At 36.0% G+C, this 20,938-nt stretch overlaps 2 protein-coding genes across 2 annotated transcripts; one reads left to right on the top strand and one right to left on the bottom strand.

Moving 5' to 3' along the window:
* Positions 1-11,141: 11,141 nt before the first annotated feature.
* On the bottom strand, positions 11,142-13,876 carry LOC141647736 (protein XRI1-like). The gene is made up of 6 exons (XM_074456042.1): positions 13,754-13,876; positions 12,117-12,171; positions 11,931-12,029; positions 11,794-11,835; positions 11,641-11,721; positions 11,142-11,410 (listed from the first exon to the last, which is right to left on the bottom strand). The coding sequence occupies exons 1-6, from the start codon at positions 13,874-13,876 to the stop codon at positions 11,142-11,144; spliced, it is 669 nt and encodes a 222-aa protein (XP_074312143.1).
* A 394-nt stretch (positions 13,877-14,270) lies between these two features.
* On the top strand, positions 14,271-18,282 carry LOC141647728 (protein FAR1-RELATED SEQUENCE 5-like). The gene is made up of 3 exons (XM_074456031.1): positions 14,271-14,409; positions 16,519-16,984; positions 17,076-18,282. The coding sequence occupies exons 1-3, from the start codon at positions 14,271-14,273 to the stop codon at positions 18,280-18,282; spliced, it is 1,812 nt and encodes a 603-aa protein (XP_074312132.1).
* The last annotated feature ends 2,656 nt before the right edge of the window (positions 18,283-20,938 follow it).

The following is a 20,938-nucleotide window of genomic DNA, read 5'->3' as shown; positions in this document are numbered from 1 at the left end:
AAGAGAGGCATATTTGGATTTGTGAATCCCTTTGGCATAGCTGTGACGGATATGGCGTCCACGAATGGCGAGTCGGCATAACTGTCAGGTGCTGCTTTCTCAAGTGGGGGTGGCAGCCCTGGAACCCTGCTTAGCATCTCTCTCAACTCTAAGTATTGCTGATTTGTTATGCTGTCTGAATCTGGGGTCCGCCTGTCAGCTGCCGGTTGATTCAATGTGCTGCCTCCTGACCCAAACTCTTGAAGGTTCTCATGCGTTCCGGCGGCTAGAGGGGTTGAGGTCACGATTGCCCCCTGCTGCCAGTTCACTTGCTGGTTCATCGCGGATCCTGCTCCAGGTGTCTGGTCGATTGCTGTGAAATTGCTGACATGAGTGCCACCGTTGTGGAGTTATTCTTCCGTCTGACGGTACTGTAGCTAGATCCAATCTTGTTACTAGTTCGGCGGGTATCTGTCGAAGCGAATTCCTGCTGCCAGATGCACCCTGTGTCAGGTCCACTACCGGAGATCTCCCTTCACTAGTCGTGCTCGATGGGGTCACAGATTGCTGCTTTAGGATATCTATATGCGCCCAGAGCTCTCTATCTCTCTTCCTTGCTTCGGCTTCGGCTTTCTTCTGGTCTTCTCTCATGTTTTCCATGGCCTTCTGAAGGTTCTCTACGCCAGCGAGCAAGATTTGTGTTGGACTGGGTGGCGGGGTGAGGCATGAGCTTGTTGTTACCTTATCTGATCTAGCTTGGGTTGTGACAGCAGGGGTTTTAGAAGGCAGAGAGGTTTTTGCTGTTGGTGTGATTCTTGAGGTATATCCGGGAGCCTGCGTTGCCACTGTTGATGCCGAGTTTTGAGTAGTGTTTGGTGGTAGCGACGGCTGACTGCTCCTTGACATAGCTTCTGATACTTGCTTATCCATTGTGTACTTAGATTATCAACGATTGAGGACCACAATACCCCACGGTGGGCGCCAAACTGTTTAGGTGTTTTTTACCAAATTGGTTATTTCGGGTCAATGCGGTCTTACTCATTGGTTATTTGATAGATTGTTTGTATGTTGATATTTAAATAAGGAAATAATGCTCGTAACGTAAATTGACACGTAAGATTTGGTGACGCGGAAAACCCAATGTGGGAACAACCGCGGGAGGGACAGTACCCTGCCAAATATTGCACTAGCTTTGAATAGGAGGACGAATACAATGAGACGAAATGTAAATTTAGCTAGCACAACGTATTGTGTATGCGTGTGAGATCTTGGATGAATGTATGAATGTCCTTCTTTGATTGCTTCCTTGGCTATTTATAGGGTAAGAACTCTAGACGCATCATACCTTGATTATGGAAAGGAATATAACTTCCATAATAACTCTTGCCATAACGCACGGTCTCCCTTCATTCTTCCTGATCTCCTTGACTTCTCCATAACTTCTCCCTGACTCCTCTTTCCTAAGTTCAGATGCTTCCTTTAATGGGCTTTAGCCTTCTTCTCATGCGCGTGCCGGCCCGTTCTCCCTTTCTTATGCTTTCTCCAACCACGGGCTCCCCTTCTCCTACCCCTTCTTTCATGATCCATTATTTATTAAGTGGGCCTTTCTTATTATGTGATTTTTAGCCCAAACAGACGTCAACTCATCAATTTCTTCTTTTTGTTTATTAGGAGGAGGAGTTTGTTATGGCGGCGGCCAAACAAATGGAGGCTTGTGATAGCCTCGTTGCTGAAACGGATGTGGCGGCACATATGCAAAAGATTGACTAGCTTGTCTACGCCGCCTAAACGCATAGACTTCGTCGTCCCCCGCTAGGCAAATAACAGCATTGTGCCCCGCAGCACCACATCTCTCACAGTAGATTACCTGTTGTGCCACAGTATGGAACTGAGGCGAACTACCCTAAGATCGTCTACTCTCCAGCTGGTCAGATCTTGCATTCTGAGCTTCAAATTGTGCTATAATTCTGGAGACGCTAGACATCTTGGCAGAAGAATCAAAGGTACTCAAGCCTTCCCTTTGATAATCTTTCTCCTAGAATCCTGTCTAGGTAGGACCTATCAAAACAACACTAAAGGGAAAAGGTAAGAACTGCCTCAAGGAATAAATTCCTTGAGGCTAAAGACAGACAAAAATAAAACAAGCAAATAAAATAGTTGACTCCCCGGCAACGGCGCCAAAATTTTGATACGGGCTGTCGCAACCCTATAAAAAATAAACCAACTGGCTCAACTAAAATATAGTAGGGGTAAGTCGGGTATCGTATCCACAGGGAGGCAGTCACTATCTACTTGTTATTCTAGTCTGTCTAATATCACTAAACTGGGGGTTTCGTTGATTTGTTATCTAAACTGACTAACTAAAGCAGAGAAAAGAATAAAAGGGACTAACAATATAGAGAGAGAACTAGAATTGTCGGGTCACCAATGAAAGTTATATAATTGCAGCTAAGGTCACAGATCGGTCACTTGTATCAGTCTAAGGGGCAGTGAATACGTCCTTTCGGTCCTCTATTCGTCCTAAAACACTACTAACTTAACTTTTGCCCTCATTAGAGTGTCCTAATGTTCACTGCAGGTCTTACCCCTTCCAATCTTTCGATCTTGGTCAAGGTGTACCAAATCAACTAGCTAAATGCATCGACTCAAGCAGCTAAATGCAATTAAATGCAGTGATTAATAACAAAGACGTGATTTTAGCAACAGATCTGCAAACCTAATTAGCAACTAACATCAACTCATTGAATCCCATAAATCCTAGCAAGGAAATTAGCTATGCATAGTGGTAAACAAAGCAAGAACGAAAGATAAAGAAATAATAAACACCATGATAAAAAGAGATGTGCAAAACAGAAATAACATAAAAGAGATAAAGGAAATTACAAAGAATAAGATCCGAAAATAAAGAGCAGTGTAACGTCTAACAGAAAAAATGAGCAGAGGAAAAGTTGAATGAAAAGTCCTAAAACCTAATTAAGTCTCTCCTATTTATAGGAGAGAGATTTATTTTCCTAAGATACGATGACAAGATATTAAAATCTTGCGTCAGATAGAAAAGTACTCGATCGAGTAACTCCTAGAAAAAACCTCTCGATCGAGGACATTAGGTACTCGATCGAACACTATCAAAAAGGAACCATTCGATCGAAGACATTAGGTACTCGATCGAGCAAGATAGTACTCGATCGAGTGATTTCCAGCGCACAGTTCCTGCTTCGCGCACTGAATTTCAAATGGCCGCCATTTCTTCATTACTTGGGCAAACAGAGCGTTTTCAGTGGCGTTGGAAATATAACAGGACAAGATTTCATCTCCAATTGGAATAACTTGAAAATAAGTTGTAGAACTCGAGATATGGCTCTTCAAAGTAGGCACTAGTAATTTGAAGTTCTTCCTTTGCTCGCCTAGCTACCTTACTTTTTTGCGCATCTCAAAATAGTAGTCTCCATGCTCCGACTCAACTCATCTTCTAAATGCATGCATAGGGACATGTATTAAGCTTGATTCCGCTTCTCTTTGGTTCATTCCTGCAAATAAGACAAGAGAAACCAAAGTAGACAATTCGGGGGACATTTGTAGCTAAACACTACTAAATATGCATAGAGATGCGTGCAAATATGGTACAATGATTCTATATAAAATGCACGCATCAACATGCATGGGAAAGCGCTATATGTGCATGAAATAAACTTCTACATGCATCAAATAAGTAAAATCTTGTTCCCTAATAGAAAGTCTGAGAAGTTTAACTACTCTATCCAGCAACCAAAATATAGCTTTCATGAATCATAAATTCCGGACAGTCTGAGAAGTTTAACACTAATAGAGTTTTCATAGGTGACAAAAATACACCAATGAATACAGAACACTGCCAGTAGCCATACCTTAAGCAGATTTTTCGAGTCAAAGGCCAACTACTAATTAAACATTGGCACCTTATTTGATGCAAACAGAACCTTATTTGATGCACATTGAACCTTATTTCATGCACACTGAACCTTATTTCATGCATGTACAGAGGACGGGTATCCTAAAACCTAAAAGCCTAATTGCCTAAAAAAAGCTGAAAACATCAAGCAACTACCAGTTGGACTATTGTTTCAGATCCGAGCAATACAGATCATTAAAACCAAAAGATCATCACAGACAACCAAGAATTGGGATGGCTACCAACTTTTTAACAATAATAACTAAGACAACCATGAAACTCACAACTTCAGGATGAACAGAATTGTACCTTCAACAAATTCGAAAGTCACAACTTCAGGAACATCATGTTCAACTGCTATTGCAGATATTTCTAATATAGACAGACATGCATTAGCTTCAACAGTCACTCCTTCGTTTGTATTGACATCTGAAGAAGTTTGTGATAGTATTGATCAATTGTCAATGTCATTATTGCTGCAACAAGAAACGTCAAAAATTAAATAAGCAACAATACAACAGTATAATTCATGAAATTGAGTCCCTGATTTTAACAAATGTAGGCAATTTCACAATTTCTCCAACCCTAATTTCTCAATTAAGTCAATTTGAATCACAAAATCACAATTTGATGCGCCTAAACAGGAATTTGATGCACATAAACGGTCTCCAGTGTCCTGATTTCAACAAATTTAGGTGATTTTTCAATTTCTCCAACCCTAATTTCTCAGTTTCCCCAATTTAATTCATGAAACCCTAAGTTCAGAAGCATAATTTATCAATCCCGAAAGTTAATAGACGAATCAAACCCTAATTTCATGATTTCAACAAGTTTAGGTAATTTCTCAAATTCCCTAACCCTAATTTCTCAGTTTCCCCAATTTAATTGATGAAACCCTAAATTCAGAAGCATAATTCATCAATTCAGAAATTTAATCGATGAATCAATCCCTAATTTCACGAACAATCTAATTTAATCGACTAATTCAACTAATTTCACAACAAATAATTATCAAGATCGAAATTTTACCTCGAATTTAAAGGCTTCATTGATTGAAGCAGCGTCGAAAGGTTGATTGTCGAAGAATTTATCGTTCGATTGTAGAGAAACTTAAGGTTTGATTATCAAAGAGGCGATGGCGGAAGGTTTTGATAGTCGACGAGATTAGTTGAAGAGAGAGAAAGAATGATGAGAGAGAAAGCAAAATTGGAAAATGACTGAGATTAGTTGGGTTTGGGGGGACGCGCGAGGGTTTGGTTGAGTTAATCTCAGCCTGTGTATTATTAGATCCAAGGGTTGTTAAGTGGTTCTCATGGTTCTCATTATATGGGTTGTCCTTACCGGTTCTCGACCTATATATATATATATATATATATATATATATATATATATATATATATATATATATATAGAGAGAGAGAGAGAGAGAGAGAGAGAGAGATTGGATTTGGTGATTTTGGTTCTTATGGTGAGTTGTGAGTTGGGGGAATCTCAACCACTAGATTATATTAGAGATGAGTGGCCAAGATCAAATCTTACATGTCATATAAAACCATTGTCATTTACTTATTTTCTCTTTTATCTAATGTTACTTTTTTTTTACTTTAAATTTTTTTTTTCTCTTTTTTTTACCTCGTGTTATTATGCTTTTTTTTTTACCACTTTGATTTTTGTTTTCTCTTATGTTTTTCTTTAATTTACTCATTATGTTACCTTTTTTTCTTTTTCTTTTTGTACCGGATATTTTTTTACTTGAAATTTTTTTTACTCTTATTTTTTTACCTCGTGTTATTATGCTATTATTGTGCTTTTTTTTACCTGGATTTTTTTTACGACTTTGATTTTTTTCTCTCTTTTTTTTACCACATGTTATTGTGCTGTTATTGTTATTCCGCTGTTATTGTGATGTTATTTTGCTGTTACTTTGATTTTTTTTTACGACTTTTATTTTTTTTTTATTTTTTTTACCAAGTGTTATGGTGCTGTTATTCTACTGTTATTCTGTTGTTATTGTGATATTATTTCGGTGTCACTTTGATTTTTTTACTACTTTGATATTTTTTTACTACTTTGCTTTTTTTATTTACTCTTTTTTTTTTTACCGCGTGTTATTGTGCTGTTATTCTGGTGTTATTGTGATGTTATTCCGGTGCCATTTTGATTTTTTTAACGACTTTGATTTTTTTTTACCACGTGTTATTGTACATTTTTTTTACTACTTTGATTTTTTTACTCTTTTTTTTACCGCATGTTATTGTGGTGTTATTGTAGTGTTATTGTGGCGTTATTGTAGTGTTATCCGTGTGTTATTGGAGTATTATTCCGGTGTTATTCTGATGTTATTTAAGTGCTATTGTACTGTTACTCCAGTGTTACCCTTAATTACCGACACGTTATCTTACTTGGTATATTTGGGACAATACTTGGTTTGACCTTTGACTAATACGAGTTTTAAAAGACGATAGGACTGTACAAAGCTCTGAATATGAGATGAATTAATTTAACCGGCTACAAACAACAACCAACCAAAAGCACATTACACTATACAGACATACATCATACGTACCAATCTCCCAATATTTCGCATCCAACATATCTGATCTATACAGTGTAACTATTCCATTTTATCCAAATATTCTAACACGAGAACTAACAGAATTAACACACTAGCAATCATCCACAAATCCTTTCTTTTTTCCTAGTATGATACAAAGAAGCTAAGATTCCAGGACTTCAACTGCAGAAATTTCACTTTGAACAATTAAGAATCCACGCGTAAATACAAGCCAAAGGAAGTTCTTGAGCTATTACAAGTTGAACCAAATCCACATATGTTCGTTCAGTGATGTGGTGCCAAAGCTGCTGCAGGAGGGTTGCACTGATAACACTTAGCAAAGAGACCGAATGTATCGACTTGCTTGATAAAGTTCGCCACACTCACCCACCCTCCGAATCCAAACCCCACAACAAGCACCCATACGACTATGAATGCATTCACGACATACATTGCAGTCGAGCTTGGGAAGAATCGTGGTAGTTTCTCAACTGCATTCTGCATTTTGTACATCATCCAAAAATACACAAGGTTTAAGTTAGTTTCTAAACAACTTCAAATCGGATCACACCTATACGACTAGCGCCTTGTGCGAGGGACGTGATTCAGAATGTTGTGAGGATTCAGCATTCAAGTTATCAACTACATTGAGCTCAACATCCTTATGTTGAGATTGACTAGCGCCCTTCCCATCTTTACCTTTACTATCCTTTTTCTTACGGTATTCTTGAAAGGCATTTGTGATAACACGCAAAAGTCAAAGACGATCCAAAACCCGAAACTAAACCAAACAGTCACATATCACACTACTCATATCAAGCCACCCCGATTTGTGTAAGATGCAGAGAATGTCGGTACATGATGTAAATCGGGTCTTATTTGCTCATATTTTTGTACAGAGAACAAAGTAATTACGGTATACAAAACTAAGTCAGAATCGGTTAATAGGATTGCTAATACTTTGGCGCATACTGGAATTAAATAGAGAAATAATGAGGAAAAAGGAGAAAATAGGAAACCTTTTTTGCGGGCAGCGAGAAGATCCGTCCGATTGGATTTCTTATCCATTGCAGAATAACAATCAGTAACATTCGATCAAAGCAAATACAAGCTCCTTTAAAGCGAATAAATTGATGAGATTGGCGAGCTCTTTTTAATCGATTCTCTTCCGAGCTACCTTCGATTCAAAAAATAAATTGCAACTAGAAATTCAACTTCAATTCAAATAATTCAAATTAATAAGTGCAATTGATTGATGAAATTAATTGAAATTAATCGATTCAAAACCGGGCCGGTGGTGAGGTAGCGCGAAATAAAAGAAGGAAAGAGCGAACAAGAGTACGAGAACCATCGTCGGCAGTGGTCGGGTGGTGCGCTGCGAGGTTAATCCGGAGCTCCGGCGGGGACAATGTGGTGGTGGATCGGTGGTGGTCTGGTGGATAAGGACGAAGGAGGAAGTAAAGCAAGATTGGGGTTTGAGTTTGGAGGGATAACATGCGTGAGTAGTTGAGTTTTTATTGATAGATCCTAGCCTTTAATCACTCGATCCGAAGGGTGAGATTTTAAAGCGCACAAACTCACAACTCACCATAAGAACCAAACTCACGAGATCCCGCCTATATATATATATATATATATATATATATATATATATATATATATATATATATATATATATATATATATATATATATATATATATATATATATATAGATTTGAGATCCTATGAGAACCATCAAGATAATGAGAACTGTGAGAACCTCATTAAGGGTTGGGATTAAACATACTTTAAACATCTTGAAGGGCTGAGATTAAATATATTTTGAGAATAGTCCAACCCGTCTCACCCTCTTATCACGCGTTTTTCTCCTTTTGTACGACTTTCTCTCTCCTCCTTCATCAGACCTTCTATTTTGCGACAACTTTGTTCATGCTTCCTTCTTCGTTCGCGGCGATTGCGAGCGTCATCATGTGGTTTCGACCAAAATACTTCGTACATCCGACTTCAATTTTGCTTCCTTGTTCGTTCTCGCTGATTTCATCATCGATTTTTCCGATTTCAAGCAGATTACAATTTAGGTAATTCCTCAATTCCCCCAATTTTTTTCTTATTTCTCAGTTTTTATGATTGAATTAATTGACCGTAGAGGACGTAGGGCGTAGGCTTATTTAAGTATGCTTTTCTTTTCTTATGTTGTTTTATTCTAGGGATTTTATGAATGCTTTCTTTGTGTTACTTGAATGAAACTGAGACAATACTATTATTAATGGATGCTGGCTTTTATGTTTATTCTTGTGTTTTTTCGTGATTGTTTCGAGTTTATGCATCGTTGATTGTTATATTTTACTTCAGAAATGCTGCTGTTTTAGAACTTGGGCTTAAGCTATTTGATACGGGGTAGTTTGCTTTGATTTTATTTCCAATTTAGTTAAAAGTAACATAACACATTTGCAATCAAGTTAGACGCTATTAGTCAATCTGCTGCTTGTGCCTATGTCTCGGAAGTTTTTGCTGAAATGCCAACAGTAAAGACTGATTGTAGTACTGGAAAATTTGCGATTTAGAATTTGGTCTTAAGTTATTCTGATACGGAGTAGTTTGCTTTGTTTATATGCTGTGTATCCCACTCTGCGCAGTTCATTTTCAAAAGCATTTAAAGTTTTTTTACAAATAGGCATTTCAATATTGTTTTGCATCCGGCATTTCCAATTGAGTTATGTTAACATAACACATTTGCAATCGAGTTTATGGTAACATAACATAGAGCGTAATTTTTTCTTTATCTATGGAAGCTCATTTTCTGGTCCATGAGCTTTTAAATAACAATTGTATGTAAAATTACATGTTCATTAAGATTATCTAAGTGATTCAAGTCGATAGACAGTCTGCTTGTTCCTGTATTTTGTCGGAAACCTGTTATGTGCTTTTATTTCAGATCAATTTTGAGATTAAGCTTTGTTATTTCCGTTTTTCCGATACAAGTTGACCTTAAACCTCACATTATTTGTTCTGTACAACTTGAATGGTTCTTGCCAATCCACTAGCTGAGCAAAACTAATGCTCTTTCGTTGGCATTGAATTTCAATCATCAAATTATCATGTGCCATAAATTTATCCTTAGTTTCAGCTAATTACGTATCGCTCCAGCGGACACGACTAATTCAACCCTTGAATCGCTTATCCCAATAATAATGGTTAGGGTTTGAGGTGCAATAGACTTATCAATGCATGAAAAAGCAATATATGTGCATCAAACAACCGTGTATATGCATGAAATAAGTGTTATATGGGCATAAAATAAGGTTATATGTGCATGAAATAAGGTTGTATGTGCATGAAATAAGGTTATATGTGCATTAAAAAGTTCTTCAGTTGCATCTAATTAATGTTGGTTAAGGATATTTTCGGCATAAAATAAGGTTATATGTGCATGAAATAAGGTTGTATGTGCATGAAATAAGGTTCTATGTGCATTAAAAAGTTTTTCAGTAGCGCCAGTTGTTTATATTGTGATACTAATTACTGTTGGTAAAGGACGTTAATTTTATATGTGCATGAAATAAGGTTCTATGTGCCTGAAATAAGGTTCTATGTGCATTAAAAACTTCTTCAGTTGCATTAGTTGGTTATATTATGATACTAATTAGTGTTGGTTAAAGACAATAATTTTATATGGGTATGAAATAAGATTATATGTGCATGAAAAAAAGGTTCTATGTGCATTAAAAAGTTCTTCAGCTGCATCAGTTGGTTATAATATGATATTAATTATTGTTGGTTAAGGACGTTAATTTTCTATGGCATGAAAAGGTTATATGTGCATGAAATAAGGTTCTATGTGCATGAAATAAGGTTCTATGTACATGAAATAAGGGAAATGACCATGGAGGATATTTAATGTGTTTACCGGCCTTTTTTTGTAATTACAAGGCATTTTAGTGTATCTATTACATATCTTACTAATATGTGAGAAACATTTCGTGTACTTATGTCAGTTATTTCGTATTCGTATTTGTTTAGCATATATTTAAAGGCTATTAGCTCAATGGTAGAGCAATGTGCAAATTTTGCACAAAGGTATGGGTTCGAGTCCCATATAGCCTATTAAATTGCAAATCCAATGAGAGAAATGTGTCATGATGCAAGCAATACAGTACAATTATTTAGGAGGCTATAATCATATTCGGAGAATGGCGCGCAGACCTTGATTGGACTGAAGCGAGCAGCAACAATGGCAATGATCGAGCTCGTGAAATAGCTTTGCAATTATCAGGAGTTCAATACAAGCATTTCAAAGACTAACATATATACCAAAACTATTACCATACATGGCATACTTGAATTAAATGGGATTACCAGTTACACTATTTTTCATTCTTAAGAGTAAAAGAAAGATTTGGTATTTCATGGCCAATATGGGAGTCGAACCCACATCTTGTGCATTGCACAATGCTCTCCCATTTGAGCTAATTGGCTTTCAAAATAAGTAAAACGTCAAAGAAAGAAGAGCTTAAGCTTGAGTCAGAGGACTATTTCATCAGAAACGCCAAATCTTGGATGTGACTAAGGGAGGTTCTTTTTCGGGGTCAGCTGTGGAAACAAAGACGTCGATGCCAGGAAGGTCAGACCTGCCCTTGCGGTTGCGAAGATTGAGTCAGCAGTTTTAATCATTCCAATCTCATCCTTTGGTTCTCATGGTAGTGATGCTACCTTTTCCTCCTTGAGTAGGGATTTTGGTTTTACCGACAACAGGTTTGCCTAAAAATGCTGAAGTAGGGTAGATAATTTCGTCCTCAGCTTCCTTAGGTTTCGGTGGTGGAGTGTGTATGCGCTGGTTTATATCCTTGAGGGTCATTCCTCCACTATCACCGCATGGTTTAATAAAATCAAATGGATATGCAACAGAAGAAGGAACTTTTGATGGTGTCCGCATGTAAGATTTCCTGCCTGGATTTCAAAAATGAGAATATAAAAACGGAGTACTACACAAATAATTATACACAATACTCTGACATGGCTCCATGTTTCAAATGGAGCATAGCGGTGGAGGGTCAGAAATGGCTATTTTGTGAAATAAATTAACGTTTCGGCCTAAATAATGCTAGAGCATCAAACATCCAATGTCAGCATTAGTGAGACTAAAACAAAGTAAATTGCACAAGATGGCATAAGGGTACCTTTAAAAATAACATTTCGGGAGCTTCTTACTGGTCTTTGAGCTATATGTGATCCAGAATTTGGTGTGTCATGGCATACTTCTACAGAAATAGGAAGGTCGTTCAGATAACAAACTTGTGAAAGAAAAGAACACAATTTTCCTGCTACTATACCTTTGGAGCCAATCTGCACATCAGATGAGACAGATGCATTCCTGCATTCCAGAGGAGATCCAAATAAGTAAAACTTAACCCTACGCATAAGCAAACTGCAAGTTTCTTCCATATAAAAAACAAGTGAACACTATATCCATCATCGGAGCTGATATTCAAGTAAGTGTCATTGAGACATTCAGCAAGCCAAGCTTCAGATTCTCCAAAGTCCTCGATATTATGAGGAGAAAAATCGTCTGATAAAATCATTTTCACTGTAAGATGACTTAACAATAACTATACAGCCAAATTTCAATCTTGAGACAAGTTAAATCAAAGCAAACCTTGCAAAGATTCATCAACTTCGGGAAGAATAGCACCATCTGCATCAATTCTCTCCTAACAAAGGAAACTAATGTTTTGACGATAATAAAAATTATGTAATTCACGAAATTAAATCGCTGATTTCACGATTTCAACCAATTTAGTAATGTATCAATTTCCCCATCCCTAATTTTCCAGTTCCACGAAATAATTCACGACCCCTTAATTTATCAAACATAATTCATTTTTATGACTATAAACAAATAATCAAACCCTAAATTCAACTAATTTAATCGACAATCAAAAAATTAAAAAATATAAATCCTAATTTCACAAAAATTAATTATCAATATTGAAATTTTACCTCGTCGAAGCATAAGGATCCATTAATCGTCAGGTATGGTTGCGTTAGTATCTGCGATTGAACGTATAAGGCAGATTTAGTGATGTCGAAGGCTTTGATAATCGAAGAGAGAGAAATAAAGATGAGAGATAAAAGGAAAAATGGAAAATGAGTGAAATCTGATTGTTTGGGTACCTGTCGAAGGATTTGAATTTTGGTTGAGTTAATCTCACCTTCCGTAATATTATTAGATCTAAGGGATGTGAGTGGTTCTCATGGTTCTCATTATCTTGGTGGTTCTCACCGGATCCCGACCCTATATATATATAGTTCAGGTACGAACTGAGTTACGGTGCGAACCGTACGAACTAGCTTATTTTGACCTTTTTTTTTTTTTTTTTTTTTTTTTTTTTTTTTTTCAGATACACACTTTGTGTAAAATTGTATAAAATGTATCTAACAGCTTTTAACACATACACTTTTTACACACTAAGATTCTAGATGCACTTTTACACTTTTTTAATACTAATTTTTTTTAGGAGTTTTAAGATTGAGTTCGAGATACATTTTATACTATTTGCGGATACACATATCAGTATTGTCAGATACACATGTCAATAATCCCAGATACGCATATCCCGGATACACATGTCAGTAATCCCAAATACGCATATCAGTACTGCCAGATACACATGTCAATACTTCCAGATACACATATTGTATGCGTATCCATACTTCCAGATACACATATTGTATGTGTATCCAGTAGTATTCATATACGTATCTAGTAGTATTCATACACGTATCCACCTCAAACACTACCACGCACCACCACCACCGACTGTCACCACTACCACCCCATCGCCGCCACAACCCCACCGCCACCACCACCACCAACGTCATCGCCATCACTACACCCCACCATCATCTCGTACACCAGCAGCCACCTCGCTCATCCGCTCCTCAGATCTCGAATCACCACCATCAATTGGAATCGGAGTTAGCTCGCTGGAACAAGTAGCCCACCATGAACACTCCCATAGGACTTAATCTATTGCTTGTGTGGTTAAATTCCAATAAACCATAAGCAGGATTTTATTATGTTGAATGCATTCCATGTATAACAATATACGGAGTAAGTACATACATACATACATTTCTCTACCATTATGACCAAATAAGCCACGAGACTTCCTGAGAAATGGTGATGAACCCCAATGCCTTGTTTTCACATTTATATGCTATCTTATTCTCCGTTGGATTCATTGACCAAAAAAGTAATTCATTTCTCATCTCGGAAATGTTTATACTCACTTGCAGCTTGCAGCCTCCATATACTTCCACCATTTCCACCTTAATCAACCTGTTTGTAAACAAATACCCAGCCCACAATGAACTCACATCACCACCATTGTCGTCGTCGGCCGACCAGACCATCGTCGGTGACTTTTCCGACAATGAACTCAGATCCGCAACACCGGACACACGTCTAGCCCAGCACCTCTCCACTGCCCACCGACCTCGCCATCCGCCGCCGACCTTGTCAGTTCACCGAACCACCGCCGAACCAAAGACACCCAAGGTCCGACACCACCAATAACACCAACGAAGAAATTTCCGACCAAACAATACCTTTTTCGATTTAAAATGTTCCGACAAGATCTATAATGACCTTATTTTTCATCAATTATACACCATTTTTGGTAGATCTGGAAATTGAGAATCGATTTTTTTTCCAAAATACCATTTAATTGTTAGATCTACCAAAAACGAAGTGAATTCATAAAACTAATATTGCCAATGACGGGTCCCGTAAATTTGGAGCCGGAAAATGTTATTTGTGATGTTCTTTGTTATCAGCGAAGGCGTCGAAGGAGATGTTTGCCTGACAATCGAGCTGGTTGCCGGTGGTTCGCCGGCGGCGACATCAGTTGTAGTCGGTGATGAGAGAGGATGGAGAGGGAAGTTAAGTAGGTGGTCGACAACGAAGAAAGAACGAAGAGAAGAAATAAAGGGACGAAAATAGGAGTGATTAGACGGTGAGACTGGAGTTGGGATAGCGCACCGATGAGTTTGATGCCGGATCTCCGGCGACACGACGATGAAGATGGAGTTTGGGTTTGTGGGAATAGAGAGGAGTGATATGAGATAATAGGTGTGATTGAATATAAAAGAGAGTTTGTGTGAGATAGAGGACTGTAATCTTGACGGTTGATTACTTTAATCTAATGGTATGAGTTCAGTTCGTACGGTTCGCACCGTAATTTAGTTCGTACAGGATCCTGATTCTATATATATATATATATATATATATATATATATATATATATATATACATATATATATATATAGAATTAGGATCACATGAGTCCACCCTATCTTTTTGAGTCCGTGAGTCCATGATATAATATCACACGTTATATTAAATAATATCACAGCTTACAGTATCACACGTTATACTAAACAATATCACAGCTGGAAAAAAAACTTTTTGAAAAAAAAAATTGAAAACAAAATGTTTTGTAATACAATATCACACGTTATGCTAAACAATATCACACATTATACTAAACAATATCACAGTTTTCACGAAAAAAAATTGTTAAAAAAAAATTTCGAAAAAAAAAATTTGAAAAAAAATATTTCGTGATATTGTTTTGTAATACACTATCACAAGTTATGCTAAACAATATCACACGTTATACTAAACAATATCACAGCTAACACGAAAAAAAAAATTCGAAACAAAAATTCCCGAAAAAAAAAATTTTCGAAAAAAAAAAATTCGAAAAAAAAAGTTTCGAAAAAAAAAATTTCGAAAAAAAAAGTTTCGAAAAAAAAAATTTCGAAAAAAAAAATTTGAAAAAACAAATTTTTTAAAAAAAAATTTTGAAAAAAAAAAGTTTCGAAAAAAAAAATTTCGAAAAAAGAAATTTTGAAAAAAAAAATTCGTGATATTGTTTTGTATAGTGCGTGATATTGTTTTATGGACTCAAATATTTAGATGGACTCACCGGATCCTACCTCTCTCTCTCTCTCTCTCTATATATATATATATATATATATATATATATATATATATGAGTAATAGAGTATAACTCATATATTTACGGATTGAGGATCAATCTAAGCCATCTAAAGTAATAGATCATACGTCTTATATTTAACACATAGAATTAAGGGCAGTTTGGTAATTTCAATTCTTTGTATATATACCCCTGCTTCCCTAAATTTTATCATCTTTTTCAGTTACATCATCAATTTTCTTTCTCTCTCTAAATTCATCTTCCTCGACCTAGCTTTATCCATGGATTCCTTCTTTCTGCTGCTTATTTCTTGCGCGATTTGTTGATTTCTATTTCTTATGAAGGATTATATTTGTCTTCAATCTAAATCGCTATGTCAGGTACATCTTCTTTCTGCTGCTGCTGATTTCTTCCTTGATTTGTTAATTTCCAGCTTTATTTTGATGTTATTGTTGTTTTTTTCCACATATTCGCTACGTTTATTATGAATTCATGTTTAGATTTTCAATTTTCAGCGTTATTTTTATAAAATTGTTGTTTTTGTTACACATATTTGAATTACTCTTCTTCTTACTGCTTTGTTTCGAATTTATGTCTACCTTCATAATATCCAGCTTTATTTTCATTTACTTGTTGTTTTTGCTACATATATTTGCAATTACTAGTGTTGTTACTTGGTTTCTTATGAATTTGTCTATATTTTCAATTTTCATACGGTTTTATTGGTGTAATGCACGAAATTTCAATTTTCATACTGTTTTTGCTACCTATATTTTCAATTTTCTCTTGAGTTAGCCGTCATTGTAACTTATTGTTTACTTTACATCTGTTATCAGCTGTTGTAATGCATTCTCGTACTATATTCGTTTGCAGACCTTGACACTGCTTTAGCAGTATTACAATAATAACAGATATCCAATATAATATCACACCATATTCAATACAATATCACAACTATTACAATAACAAACTTTGTCATTAGTCTTGGCCCCTTATTGTTTGCTTAATACCTGTTATGTTTTAAATTGCTTCTCATATTGCATTCTTTTCCAGATGCTGATAGTTGTATACCTTCTTCTGGATCCATCTCTCACGATACTAGTGTGTCTCAAATTACTTCTATTCCACGCATTGAAAGTCCTTCCCCACCTACGTCTAATGTTAATCATTTTGCTGAAATTACTTATACTCCATGCATTGAACAACCTCATGTTTCTTATCATGAACATCAATTGTTTTTGGAATCCACACCTGGTGGTACTGAATTGTGGACAAGGAATGTCGCAATTCAGTCTAAACCACAACTTGGTCATATTTTTGAAAAATTGGAAGACGCTATCAGTTTTTATAATGTGTATGCAGAAGCATGTGGTTTTGAACCTAGGAAGTCCTCTAAAAAAAATGTTGATGGTGCCATCTTTTATAAACTTGTTGTCTGTAATCGTGAAGGGTTTAGAGATGGTAAGAAAAGGAAAGCTATTGTTCATGATAGTGTAGTGGAGCAGCCACTTATAAAGTCGTTTGATATTAAGAACAATAAACTAACTAGGATTGGTTGTGATGCTATGATTGAATTTCGCCTTATCAAGGATGTTTATATTGTTGTTCAGTTTCGTGAATGGCATAATCATCGTCTTTGTTCCCTCACAAATCAAGAATTTCAAAGAAAAAAGAGACACCTTCATCTTTTTCATAAAAAAAGCAATTATTGATCATTCAAAAGTTAATTTAGGCCCTACATCGGCATATAGATATTCTAAGGAACATGCAGATGGTTATGAGAATGTTGGTGCTCAATTGATTGAGTTTAAGAACTTTGGAAGGGATATCAAATGTTTCATAGGAGATAAAGATGCTCAATTGTTTATCAATCATTTAGAGGACCTCCGTGAAACCAATCCAGGTTTCTACGTTGCTTATAAAGTGGATTATTTCAAATATTTGGTTCGTGTGTTTTGGTGTGATGCACAGGCATGTCGAAACTACTCTTCCTTTGGTGATTTGGTCACTTTTGATCCAACTTACGGTACAAATAAATATTCTATGATTTTCACTCCTTTTACTGGGGTAGACCACCACAAAAGATCTGTGACTTTTGCGGCTGCATTGTTGTTTCATGAGGATGAAGATTCATTTAAGTGGGTTTTTGAAAAGTTCTTAGATGCTATGGGTCAGCGAGAGCCGCAATGTATAATCACTGACCAATGTCGAGGAATAAAGAAGGTTGTACCCAAAGTTTTCAAGAAGGCTAAGCATAGATATTGCATGTGGCATATTATGCAGAAGGTCCCTGAGAAGATTAGAAGTACAATATCCAAGGAGACTGGTTTTGTGAGTCGTTTGAATGTTGTAGTTTGGGACTCTGACTTGGAACCTTCAGAATTTGAATGCAAGTGGTCAGAGTTAATTGCTGAACATAATTTGCAAGCAAATTCATGGTTGTCATACATGTATAAAAAAAGAAGGAGATGGATCCCGACTTATTATCGTGATATTCCTATGGGATGTCTTCTCCGAACAACTCAACGATCGGAGAGCCAGAATAGCTTTTTCAAGCGTTTTGAAAATATACATGGTACACTTGTTGAGTTTTGGATGCGGTTTCAAAGCGCCATGGATCAACAGCGCCATACTCAAAAGCAACATGATCGAGACAGTGATTATACTGTACCACAGTTAGCTACGTCTCTACACTTGGAAGCTCATGCGTCCAAGGTTTATACCCATTCTATTTTCAAAGATTTTCAACAAGAGGCTGTTTCCTCCATGTGTTCCCTTAGTGTTGGTGGCTTCACACCACCTGTCGACAGTATATAGGTCATTGTTGTTACTGACGCTAGAATGCATAAGACCTATCAAGTAGTGTTCAATTCTACAAGCACCGATGCAGGATGTTCTTGTAAGTTGTTTAATAGGAAGGGCATTATTTGCAGACACATTATTTGGGTTTTCTCTGGGAAACAAGTCAGGACGTTGCCTGATAAGTACATACTTATGCGCTGGACAAAGAATGCACAAAAGATCCCTTTGTATGGTTCACATGGTGAGTTACTTGACGACTTTGATGCCACTAATGTAAGGAAGCTGGAGATGTGCAAATTATGGTCAGAGTTCTACTCAATTATCAGTTTGCTGAGAACTATGCCTAACAATCAGATCACTGATCTTGTTGACACGTTGAAGCAATTGTGGGTCAAAATCAATCCACAAGCACAGCCAATGACAAAAGAGCACGAGTTGGAAATGCTTCTTGGATGTAGTTCCTCAACTGAGGTGAGGATTTTACCGCCTCGTCGGGCAAAGAACAAGGGTAGTGGGAAGAGAATGATATCGACAAAGCAATAATGCATTGCCAAAGCAGAGAAGCCAAAAAGGCTTTGCAAAAATTGCAAACAATTGGCTAACCATGATAAGCGTAACTGCCCTCATCCTTTTGTACCTGACGTCGAGAATCAGGTATGCTACCTAAATAAATATATTCTATTACATTCTTTCTATAAGTAAGATGCCATACGATTCTGTTTATGAGTTTAATTTTTGGAATTGTATATACTATTGATATTGAGCGCTGACGAGTACTCGCGGTGCTGTTTATGATTTTAATTTCTTAAACTGTATCAACTGTGTTTGTTCATTTGCTGACAACTACTTGTTGTGCTGTTTTGTATTTTTCAGGGGAGTTCGGATGATGATTGACTGGTATACTGATTCATGTTCATCAAGGTCATCCAAAACATTTTTTGTGTCGTCGTCTCTTGGTTGGAGGATTCTTTGTTGATGGAGCTCAATATATATAGGATATACATCTTATAGTTTCATTACTATTATAGCAATTACACTCCATACGTTAGGATTTACGCATTGATATAAGCGATCTTATTCGTACATTGTTTGATACTATATTTCATACGCAAAGTATTAAAAATAGTCTTATTTTGCATAGTTAGACGTGTGATATTTCATAGTTAGACGTGTGATATTTCATAGTTAGACGTGTGATATTTCTTCCATACTGCTTTCAAAACAGTATTATCAGAAGTCTTATTTTTAAATGTACATGTCGTGATATTGCATAGTTGGACGTGTGATATTTCTTACATAAAGTTTCCAAAAAAATATTATCAAAAGTCTGATATTTTATTGTACATGTCGTGATATTGCATAGTTAAACGTTTGATATTTCTTAAATAAATCTTTCACAAAGTATTATCAGAAGTCTGATATTTCAATGTACATGTTCTGAAATTGCAGAGTTAAAATGGATGACGGTGGAATATGGATGACGGTGGGATTTTTAAATGTACATATTCTGATATTGCATAGTTAGAACTATGATATTGCATTTGATATGCAATGTGATATCACATTATATCGAATACAATATCACACTTGTCTCAAATAAACACCACACATATCACAATAATTTCAGTATTCTTTACAGTATCACAGTCTATTCAATACAATACCACGCAATATTCAATCCAAAATTTTACTTTTTGGGAAATAATTATTATCCTCGCAGTTTTTACAATATCACATGATATCGAATACAATATCATACTTGTCTTAAATAAATATCACAAGTGGGAATAATTATTATCCTCACAGTTTTTTGCCATACAATATCACAAGATATCGAATACAGTATCATACTTGTCTTAAATAAATACCACAACTATCACACTAATTACAGCATTCTTTACAATATGACAACGTATTTAATACAATACCACATAATTAGACGTGTCATAGGATACAATATCACAACGTATTCAATACAATATCAGCTGTTTTGCTATACAATATCACACTTTCCAAAAAGAGATTTCTCAGTCAAGGGTGAACAATGTTTGTTCAATAAGAGTTACTATATCACATGTTTTTACCTTTTCCAAATAATATATGTCATTTTGAATGCTTTTAAAGTAACAATTTCACCTAATGTTCGATTTAAAGTTTAAATACCACGAATTACATAATACAATCTCGCAATGCATTCATTCCAATATCACACCTGTAAGATAAACCAATTGCTCAACAAATAGATGAATGAACCCTTTTAAAATAGCACATTAACACTAGTTTGATATATCTTCATTACAAAATATTACCAAACGATCTAGATTGTACCATTTTTGTCTATCTATTACAAATCAAACTCCAAACCCATTTTCCTAAGTCAGATTAAACACTTTCTATTTTCCTACATTGCTGCCTCTACCTCGACCTCTACCTCGACCTCTTGGTCTTGCATATTGTGCAACTGTTTTGATCCTCTGACCACCACTTATGTTTTGCCCATTGACAATACCACTGTAATCCCAAATATGTGCACAGATACTCATTAATATATGTCCATAGTCAAATAAAACAAAAACAAATATCTTACAAAGTAATGACATTATTATATCCTATTAGCCATTTTTTTTATTTTTTTTATTTACCTTTTAGGAGAACTACGAAGAACAGGCAT

Source organism: Silene latifolia, chromosome 1, assembly GCF_048544455.1.
Source record: "Silene latifolia isolate original U9 population chromosome 1, ASM4854445v1, whole genome shotgun sequence".
Lineage (NCBI taxonomy): Eukaryota > Viridiplantae > Streptophyta > Magnoliopsida > Caryophyllales > Caryophyllaceae > Silene > Silene latifolia.
Note: the sequence above shows the minus strand (reverse complement) of the source record. Positions and strands in the feature narration are given on the sequence as shown.